This window comes from Haemaphysalis longicornis, unplaced genomic scaffold (assembly GCF_048455015.1).
Source record: "Haemaphysalis longicornis isolate Haplotype H1 unplaced genomic scaffold, Haemaphysalis longicornis Haplotype H1 scaffold_1, whole genome shotgun sequence".
NCBI classification, from domain to species: domain Eukaryota; kingdom Metazoa; phylum Arthropoda; class Arachnida; order Ixodida; family Ixodidae; genus Haemaphysalis; species Haemaphysalis longicornis.
The window spans coordinates 379,930,127-379,940,818 of NW_027526203.1; the positions used below are offsets into that span (position 1 = coordinate 379,930,127).

General features: G+C 47.3%; 1 protein-coding gene across 7 annotated transcripts in view; it reads left to right on the forward strand.

Moving 5' to 3' along the window:
* The window catches only part of Kis (chromodomain helicase DNA binding protein kismet), a 152,386-nt gene extending 142,025 nt beyond the window's left edge, over nucleotides 1-10,361 (forward strand). For all 7 annotated transcript variants that reach the window (XM_077686459.1, XM_077686460.1, XM_077686458.1 and 4 more), the window contains one exon: nucleotides 6,981-10,361. In XM_077686459.1, coding sequence (XP_077542585.1) covers nucleotides 6,981-7,970 — 990 coding nt within the window. In that variant the 3' untranslated portion in view covers nucleotides 7,971-10,361. The remainder of the gene's footprint in view (nucleotides 1-6,980) is intronic.
* Nucleotides 10,362-10,692: the final 331 nt, after the last annotated feature.

Below are 10,692 nucleotides of genomic sequence, written 5' to 3' on the forward strand. Positions count from 1 at the left end.
TGTCAGATATAAAAGAAAATGTTAGCACGTGTGGTGCTGCATCTTGTGGTGAAGCCCAACCTCTGTTTCAAATTTCTGGAAGAAATCTGGTGGTTTGACATTATTAAAGACACTAATTAGTCTCTACTTGATGTAAGAACATCTTGTCGATTACGGCCAGCATAATATTCAAGGAAAGCAAGCGATGCGAAGAAATCCATTTGCAGTTGAAAACCAAACTTGGTAAAACAAAACTCAATGGGGGACGCTTGTTGCTGTTCTGATCGTCACTTATTTGGCAGAACTTTCATTTGCTGAGCACGAGGTCGTGGGTTCGATTCCCGGCTGCAGCGGCCGCTTTTCTGGAGGCGAAAAGCAAAAACGCCCGTGTGTACGAGATTTCGGCGCACGTTAAAGATCCCCAGGTGGTCAAAATTAATCCGGAGCCCTCCACTACGGCACGCCTCATCGCCTGAGTTGCGTCGGCGCGTTAAACCCCAACAATCAATCAATCAGGACTTTCATTTGCAGTTTATTTTCATCTTCTGACTCGCTATAGTAGCCCTACTTGCAGGAATAAGGTGCGATGAACTAGAATGATGGCCAGCAAGCTTTCACCAAGCAGCTGTCGTGCTATGAAGAGAGTTCAGCACTGTGAGATGATGATGGTGGTGAAGATTAGTGGCTCTCCCTTTGAATCGGGACGTTGGTTGTCAGCAACTGACTTGCCTATTGCACTCCACTTGCTTACCCTGTTCTTAGCTAACCTAATATATTTGCCTCCCCCCAGGTCCCCCAACCCCCATTTTTTAAACTCCCATTGCTTCCTGCCTTCTTTATTGTTCCCCCCGGTGTTCCAAATTCTCATCGGTATGATTACTCCCCGTGCGTATTGATCTCTTCCCTACTTTTACTCCACCACCATTTCAGCCGCCTCTTCGTCACCTCTATGGCCCTGAAGTTGAGGCTCCCCCTCACCCCGCGGCGGTCATCTCTCTGTGCAGTCCCTCACAATATGAGCTATGGTTTCCCGATCTCTGCTGCAGCATACACGTTTCATCCTACTGCCTGTAGATAGCCGTGTATGCCCGGGTGCTCGGGCACCCTGCGCGTGCTTCGAAGAGCAATGCACTGCCTCTCGTGTTGCCTTTGAAACCTTCCTTCCTGATTTCTGGTTTCTGTCCCTCCTGAGCCTCCTCTATTGCAGTGCCACGTAACATTTTCGAAAAGAAACAATATCAAAACTGTTGGAGCCTTTGTTAGAATAGACAGTTCTACTAAGAAGCAATGCTAGACCTCCGGAATAGAAACAAAACTGGCCGGTGAACAGCTGGCGGTGTTCAAGGCCGATTGGAAGCGCTCTCCTCGTCTGGACTGATATCCGACGACTTGGTGTTATCTTTCGACTTTCAGCTGAAGCTGTTATCGCAGAAGTAAGGTGTGGGTGAAGCGATATAATGAGCAGCAAGCATTTTTTGAGGAGCAGTAGCGGGCGACAGGTGCTGTGGCAAATCGCCTTGAAATTGGGTAGCTGCGTAGTAGCGCCAAATGTGAATTTCGCAGCACAAGAACGAAACCAAAACTGCTGGAAACTGGCTGAAAGTGCCAGGTCCACTTGTTAGACACACGGGGGACCTTTAGAAATGAGCTTTGGCAGAATTAAGCTGCCCTTTCTCCGAACCAAAGACACTAGGGAATAGCTGGTGTCATTTTCAGGTAATTGTCACCTTTCAGCGATGTCGAATTACAAAGCTGACAATGTAATTAGGTATTTGACTTGCTAGGAGCCTTTTAGTAAAAAAATTGACGGTAATGCAGCATAACCACTAGTTGCATGCTTTTTTGTCGAGTGCAGCCGCCACACCCCCTTTTGCGAAAACGCGCGCGTCTAAGTTGGCGAAAAATGCCGTCAAAAATCTCGGTGCCGCTGGAGCGGGAAAATTTAAACTGATTCTAAAAGTGCAATGCCTAGACTAACAACTGTGGCACATTAGGTGTACGAGAAATGATTACAATATGTTGAAATCGGCAATATGAAGTGTAGATCACCAGTGATCAATTTGAGTAGGTGTGGTAACGAAAGAGTTAATGAATGGCTGGCACACCATGTCTCATTGACCCACTGTGGCACTGTGCTCAGAGATGGGTGCTCAGTGATGGATACGGCCAGTTGGCATCGTCGGCTCACCGCCTCCGCTCATCCGCATGTGCTGTGCTCCCGTGCAATCCCCAAACAGCTCGTTGATTGCCACACTGGTGAGCTGCAGGATAACAAGGAGGTTGTATTTGGCATTTGCCCTTCCCCTCTTCACATGGGCATGGCCACAGAAGGTGTCCCATGTTGTATTCGGTTATCCGCTGGCTACGTGGATGTGGACTGGCCTCCATATCCACATCTGAGCGAGAGACATTGCTGCCCAACTGAACGCTGTACTGCATCTAGGAGGAGCAGCAGGTGACTGTGGCACCATGGCATGGCCAACACAGCTGCTGTACACAGCCAGCTGATTTCTCCAAATGGTGGCCTCGAGCTCGGGTGACCTTGCAATTGTATTCTTTAAGTTCTGACGAGGGAAGAGCGCTGCAGCGAACAGCTCGTTAAAATTTTTGCGTAAACGTGGTAGTCATCTGAGCTGCTCCACGTGTAGGCATCAATTTCCCATTGCAGTAGCAGCGGGAATGGTTGCTGTACTATCAGTATCAGTCTCTGTTTTGGCGTGATATGGGGACATGTTGCATGATGGTGCCCATCTAAATAACACTCCAATGTCTGTGCTATGGCTGCAAAGTTTCCTTACTCGGCCGACTCTGCTGGTGACTGACATTGTGGCTGGTGCCACGGGGCCCGCTCGCTGCCAGGTCTCGGTGGTGCCCCCACTTCAGAGTGAGAGCGGTTGGGGGTGCTCAGGGTTGGAGGTGACGCTGTGGGAGAATCAACCGAACATACTTGGAGCACTCAATTTCAGCAACGTGAATGCGTAACTGCTCTCCGGTTCCGGAGTGCTTGAGAGCACTCTAAGGTGGCCAACTGAATACAACATTTAAGTCGTGCAACTTGCTCTAGGCCTTCAGTTGCACACTTGCTGCCAGCACCTAATGAGCCAAAGCTGTGCGAGCACGGTGCGCATTTAACCTTTTCTGCTTGCCTGCACTGTGGTCTAAGGGGGAAATGTATCCTTCATTGGCACCTCTTTCATTCAAACACCACGAACAGTGGTAACTAGTGGCCATCAGCTGGGCAGCACATGACGGTTGTAAGTTCGGCTGTGCTTGTTTCCAGTCGCAAGTAGACGCGCCTGCCTCCGTCCCTTCTTGAGCCAGACGGGCATCTGGTCAGCATTGCTGATTTGGCTGAGCATGAAATTGTGGCTGTGTACACAATAATATTTTGCTTTAACGCTGCATTGTACTGGTGCCTGCGCCAACTCTGGCTAATTCGAGAGGGGCAGCGTATTAAAGGGGTACTGACACAAAATTTTGAAGGCGAGATAACTTCGGAAATAGATTGGTGTGAACACACATACATCATCTGCAAAATATCAGCGGCGAATACAGCCTAGAACATATTTAAAATCAATTTTAAAGTGTGCGAAACGCAACCGAGCAGCCAGCAAAGGACCACTTGCAATCGGCATCCCGTGGATATTTTGTAAATAAACAACATCCAAACACGTCACGAGTTCGCGTTTGCCGCTTCCGCACTGCCGGCGTTTTTCCCCGGCTCGCCCGGCTCGCCGCTCTAATCGGAGGGCAGAGCTTCTGCTCTCGAGAACGAACGACCCAATCGTTGGCAGCGAAGGCGCCGTGATTTCGTCGGTTCATTGAGCAGGTGGCCGCGACCAAAGTTCTACAGCAATTCCAGGCACTCTGTTTTTATAACTTTTCATTTACATTGGACGCGAAAACGCGCCGGAGCCACGAAAAGCCCACTGAGCGAGCCGCACGGTCTCTGTGGAGGCGGCGGCCACGGCCGCGAAGTGGCGCAGGCCGGCGCAGGTAGCTCGAGTGATAGCTTGGTACCGCTGCACGAAATTGTACCCAAGTCCCAACCATGGCAGATTATATGAGAAAGGAGTTAATGATGCGATTGCGGGATGCATTAAAAATTGTCATCTGCACCACTTACGAGAGCGGCAGTCGAATATCCGCCGCAGTGCTAAGCCCCGAACACATCTGTAGGCGGACCTGTAGGCAGACCGGCCGGCTGCTCCCAGCGCGCGTCTTGCCACCCACTGCCGCGAGCGTCGCGCGTCGTTCGTTAGCCGCGGTAGCATTTGCACTCGCAGCGCCACCGTCATGTCCACGGTCACTTTTTAATTAAAGGGCTCACGAGATCAGTACGGGGGGGCATTCGCAGAAACTGCCGGTGATGTGGATTCGACAGTGCTACGGCAGCTCTGCTCTGTGATATCCCTCCGACGGTCACGTGGTCAGCTTTGTTAACACAAAATCCATTGTTTCGCGGCACCCGCTGAAACTGAAACTGTGACTGCCACATTGAAAATGCCTCTAATTAAACAACCGTCGCACGCTGAAGCAAATGAGGTTTGTACAGGTGATAAGTAGGTCACTAGCTACTTATCGCAACAAAAAAAACAAGATGCAAAATTTTTGTATTGTAACGTATTGTATGACCCTTTGCGTATAGGTCAACTGCGGTTAAATTTGGGCAATAAAAATAGAGGTCGACTTAAAGGGGCACATTTTTAGGATAAAAAAATTGCCCCCTCCCCCTTCCCGCCCCTCTCCCAAAAAAAAGCATTTTTTTCTAGGCAGCATTTCTGAAATGTACAGGTTCTTTCTCTTGGTTTGCCACGGTTTTCCTCCAATAAGTCAGCAATAAAACCCGGGCAGGCCCGATATCGACGAGATGATGCCAAACTGACATTTTTTCCACTTCTGTGTTGTGGGCAGTATCACAACGATAGGAAATTCTTGAGAAGAAACTCTTAAGAGGGCAGCTAGGAAGTTTCCCCCCCCCCTCCCTTTTTTTTTTTTGCAGGCTGAAGCTGAATGTTTAAACCTTGCAATAAGGGAAATAGACTGCATTTCATGTTCCAATAATTGTTTAATTGGTTAGCCGGTGTACTTTACTTGAAACCCGTGAGTTATAATTGATGTAAACTTGAATGTGATTGCAGTTTTTTATAGTTCTCAAGAACAAAAAAGAAAGATGTTTTAAGTATATCAAAAACTAATTATCTTGCATCAAAACTAATTAGATATTTGAAATCAGCTAAAAAAACAGGATAAGTCCATGAAGTTTCATCAAAGTTGGTTGGAAAGCAAAAAAACGTTTTAATGACCAGTGTGCTAATGCAGTTTTAATGACCCCTTAAATGCAGCATTGTATTGTAAATTGAAATAAAATAGAGCATAAAAAATTTAACTGCCATAACATTCCGAAAGAACGCCCACCAAGTGAAAATACAGTGATATCAAGTGATAAATATGAGATGGCAAACTTTCAGGTCAGGTGCGAAAAACTACGAAAGGGTGGCTGCACCGCCAACCAAAACTGCGGAGATATCAAGAAAAAATTCAAGATGGGTGAACTTTCGGGTCAAGCGCAGAAAGGACAAATTAGTGACCGCATCAACACAAGAATAGATGATTCGCGTTTATTTTGTTTGTTCATCGGCGCTAAAGTCATCGATTTTGCAGTGTAAGCAATTTTTGGGGGTCTTTCAGTAAATTCAATATTTCACCCATAAGGGGGGTAGGCGATGTTTCGAAAGGGGGGGGGGGGGGGGCATTCTCGGGGAACTTTACGGTAGTTTTAGATTTGAACATGTGCACTGAAGCAGTACCTTAGATGTAGTACTACCCTTCTTATTGGCATTGTAAGAGAACTGACATAAATGTGCATAAAACTTGCAATAAGCTCTGGATGACATTTAAGTACAATGCAGCCTCTTAACATGCAATTTTCCATGAGTTCATGGATAACCTTGAGATGCTATTCTGATAGCAAGTCTGCTGCGTTGTTTTATCGGCAGTACTCATAGTCCAGTGCATCATAAACTTGTGCCATATAGCCAGTGTGTGTGTGTGCGTGTGTGTGCAAGCGCCTTTGTTTTCACAGGCAAACAGTATTCCCTAATATTTGCGACAGTGACGTTTGCACCAGATTCTTTTGATTCATGATGAAAATTTCATTCATTTATTTGATTCTTTTATTTGCCCTAATAGTCTCAAAATGGAGCTGTAGCCTGAAAGGAAATTCCAGTAATAAATAAGTTTTAAATGAGTTTTTCCTGTGCATGCTGGAAGGTAACAGTTAAAATGCATACGTAGACCTTAGACCCCATATCATAGACCCCTTCATTCTAGTGTAGACCATATGCCCCACTGATGTCAGTCTTAATTATAAATATAAGTGGCTCTGTCTAGTGTGATGTAGGTGGTCAGTTGTTTTTTAAAATGCCTGCAGAGATTGTACAACTTTAAATTTTTTTACACTGTTTCCAATTTAACAAAAGATATGATGTCTTACTACCATTTATGAGTGTAGAATCGAAATTTCTTACTAACTGCAATATCTTATGGAATCTCTCTCTGGTTTCGCACTTTCAAGATAACATCACATATTCATTCCCCCCTTCTCCTTCTTAAAAAAATGTCAAAAGTCTGAAGATAAAGGGCCTCAGATTTGGTGTACGATACTCAACTCGTACTATGGTTCTAGTATTCCTTCTGGCATGTGCCGCGAAATGGCCAGTGCAACTGGACACCTAACAAAGGACTTCAGCCAGTGGTAATTCAACTGTCGTCTGCTACCTTCCGGATTGATTTGATTGCTTCAGCTAGAATAAACCATCTAGTGGAATTGTGTGCAATTCCTTGAAGGACCGCTGGTGGCACTTTTGAGCACATTTTGCTTGGCTACGATGCATAGAGAGTTTGGCCCTGATGTAGTGCCGTTAACCGAGCTTCCCAAGCACGCAGCCAGCAGCGTTGAGGAGCAGTGTGTGCATCATTTCACCCTCCCCCTTCCTCAGGGTCATCTCCCGGAACTGCCGAAGGAGCGCGCGGTGGCCCCCGAGAGCAAGCGCGGCAGGAGGACGGCCGCGTCCCTCTTGTCGAGCCTGCACCAGTCGGGCCTTGCCTCCTCCTCTGGTGGGGCAGCGAACCTCGGGTTTCCCTCTACCTCCGCCCTGAACCCTCTGAGCTTCAGCAGCAGCATGCTGGGAAACTTTCCCGGCCTCAAGTTTTTCATGGAGCCCGGCAAGTCGTCGGCTGCCGTGACATCGCCGTCCACGTCGGCGGCTACCCCTCCGCTGTTTCTGCCCTTTGGCGGCCTGGCGGGCATGGGGCTGGCCAACCCGCTGTTCAGCTTCCCTGGCCTGGGCTTCCAGGGCCTACCCTTTGAGGAGGCCAAGGAGACCAAGGCCAAAGACGGTGAGCGGGCGCCCAGCGGCAAGGAGCGCACCAAGGGCTCCCCGAGCAGCAGCCTGCCCACCTCGTCGGCCGCCAGCCTGGCGTCCACCTCGTTCCCCTTCCTGTACCCGTCGGGCCTGCTCTACAACCCCCTAGGCCTGGGCGGCTTCTCCCTGCCCACCAACATGTCCGCCTCCTTCGCCTCGCTCGCCCAGGCCGGCCTGGTCAATGGCCTCGGTGGCCTGGGTGGCGTGATCTCCTCGGCCGGCAAGGTGCCCACCGCCGCGGCCTCCTCTGCCTCCTCACTGGCCGGATCGCGGCGGCCCACGGCACCCTCCGTCACCTCGGCCCTTGGGGCGGGCCTGCGCAGCAGCGTGCTGCCTCCCCCACCTGCCTCCACTTCCGCCACCGCCCGCCGGCCCGCGCCCATCCCGCCGCCGACCCTGGACTCTGACGATGAGAGTCTCATGGGCAATGACATGGACGACCTGGACGATCTCGACGATCGCGACAACTCGGACGAGCTGGACGAGGAACCTGAGCACAAGCGGCCACGGGAGGATCGGCCCAAGAAGCCCGAGGCCCCGCCGCACGACAAGGTCTCCTCATAGCGGGCCTTCTGTACTCCACTGTATTTATGAGTCGCCACCAAGGGACCTTCCATTGGGTTGTAGTCCGTATGGATGCTGTGCCCTGCGTTTTCAGCTTTTTATTTTAAACAGCTTTTTTGTTGTTGTTTTTAGCAGCACAGCACTTCTCCAGCTGTGCACTCCATCTTTTTTTTTTTTTTCCTTCTCTCTCCTTCCCTCTCTCTCTCTTTTTTTTTTACGTCTACGGGTTTGTATACAGTGCATGCAAGCGATGCTGCGTGGTTGTGGCACGGTGTGCAGAAAAAGTGTGTTTACACGAAGAAAATTCATAAGGCCGATATAGTATTTCTGTGCGCAGAGGCTATCCTGAGTTTTATGTTCTCTCTCTTCTTATCTGATAAATTGTGCAAAAGGCACCTTACTGCTTAGCCAGCCATATGTGACCATCACTTAAAAGTTTTTTACGGGTGAGACATTCCTGAACTTCCTTTGTGTATTTCGCTTTAGCTTCCCGCATTTGTTTTGCGTATTCAGACCTCAAAAAGCCTGCAATTGACCATATTGTGTCCCTCTCTTAACGCACGTACTTATTAAGGCGAAGCAAATATCGCATGACGTGAGCTGAGGGGAACATGATATTCTTTCTCCCTGGCATGAATTTACAGAGCTTGTAAATACTGGTTGTCCCTAATCTGAGGCTCCACAAACATTATGTCTCTTGAAATTCGGGGAAGCAGCCCAGCACAAAAAACACAATCCCTTTGACACCGCTTGTGTCAGGTCAATTTTCTTTTGTCACTTTTTTTTTATACCTGTGCTTTGGTACCTTGGTTGCCCCTCTGATGCTTTGACTGTTGAACAGGTGTGTTTGTGTGTGTGTGTGTGCCTGTGTGCGTGTGGGCCTCGTGGGCTCAGTGTGAATGGTTATCGTTAAAATCTCACAATGTATTTATTTTGGCTCATTTGATGGTCATGGGAGCTAGGCCACACCTTGTGAAACAGTTGTGGTAGTGTTGTTGTTGAAGTGCTTCGTTCTAGTGTCTGTGCAAAAAGAAAAAAAAGAAGGGAGAAATGCTTGCAGGTTCAGGAAGGCGCCTGCTTTTTTCTTTGTTTTTATTTGTTTTTAGCTGGTAAGCAGGATGGAGAGAGTGCTGTAGAGTGGGCTCCTAACTATGCGAACGTTGGCATCTTGCAGTGCATGAGGGAGGCCCGTGTCTGCATTGTTAGGCTTTAAAAGGACTTGCTTCGGATGATGACTGTGGCATTGTACAAAGAATCTGCGGTTGTGTACAGATGAGATCGCCCTCCGCCCTCTTGCCCCATGCAGCTTCTTTATTTTAATTTTTTTGGTAAACAGGCACATTGTGAAATAGAAAAAAAAAATGCTATCTGCCATTGAGTAAACTGATGAAAAGTGGGCCTGACAAAATGTGCAGTGGGTGCATGTGCAGTGGGTGCATTTTGTCAGGTCCGTATCAGGAAAGCTGTTCTAGAAAGGTTATTTTGGACATCACACACACACACACACACATATATATATATATATATATATAAATAATTATAAATACATGCATCTCCTCTCTAGCCATTTTTCTTTGCCTTCAGGTGCAGGGCAGGGGCATTCTTTTCAACCATTTTGTGTAAGATTTTCTTGAATGTGTGCATCGTCCTGTCAGTGGTTCAGACATGATGGAGCATTTGTGTATAGCTGTGAAACCATTGTAAAGGTTCGACGAACAAGTACTGTGTACCCTTTGTTGTTTTGAAAAAAGCACCTCGCTAGTAGTTTTACTCCTGTTTATTTTTTTAACGTGTTTTTTACATTCTGCGACAGCAGCTTTTTCTGCATACTCAATTCCTATTATGTGCACCCGTTTTTGTTTCTCTCTAGTGCCTTCTTTGAATCTTCTTTATTTTTATAGCATAGTTTTGACTGCTTGTCAGATATTGATAGAGAACTTATATGCAATGCCTACCTTTGCTTGCTTTCTTTAACCACAATTTAAAATTTATTTATTTGCTGCGTTGCTGTGAAGTTTTATTGATGCTATATAGCTGAGGGTGGAGCAAGCCTAGGGCATGGTCACCCGATTAGCATTGGAGTACGGTAGTTGTGTGAGCTGAGAATGATGTCTTCGCCCCTTTTTGTCTTTTTTTTTTCTTTTTCATTTTGATCATTTTTAGTCAGCTTTAGAGGTAGCTATCTCAGAAGGCGGGCACGGAGAAGTCTACAAGAGTCGTGCCTTCTGTGTCGACAAAGGAAACCCTGTACATGCAGTGTTGGTGAAAAGAAGAAAAAAAAAGCAACGTTGGACTTTTTGTGACACCAACCACTTCAGTGAATGATTGATGCAACCTTTCATATAGTGTTTGTACAAGTGTATGAAATTAAATCTTGAAAGTGAAAGAACACCTGTCTGTGTGTGTGTGACTATTTTTAATTACCAATTTTTGAATTAGGTGAGGAATAGAATTACGTTGCCCAACATGGGTGAGTATCTTTCCATCTTGTAGCAACAAGTTGTAGGTGTTAATAACATGTTCGTGCATGTGAATTCTTTGGGGAAGCCAGCTGGGATTAGATTGCAAGATTGTATTTTGAAATACGGTCAACGTTTTCTTTGTCTTCACCTTAAAGTGATGGCTCATACCTGCAGAGGGGTGTGGGCCAGGGCATAAGAACGGCTGTTTGAGTACAAGAATAGAAGTATGTATAAACCATTATTGGGCAGTGGGTGGCCAG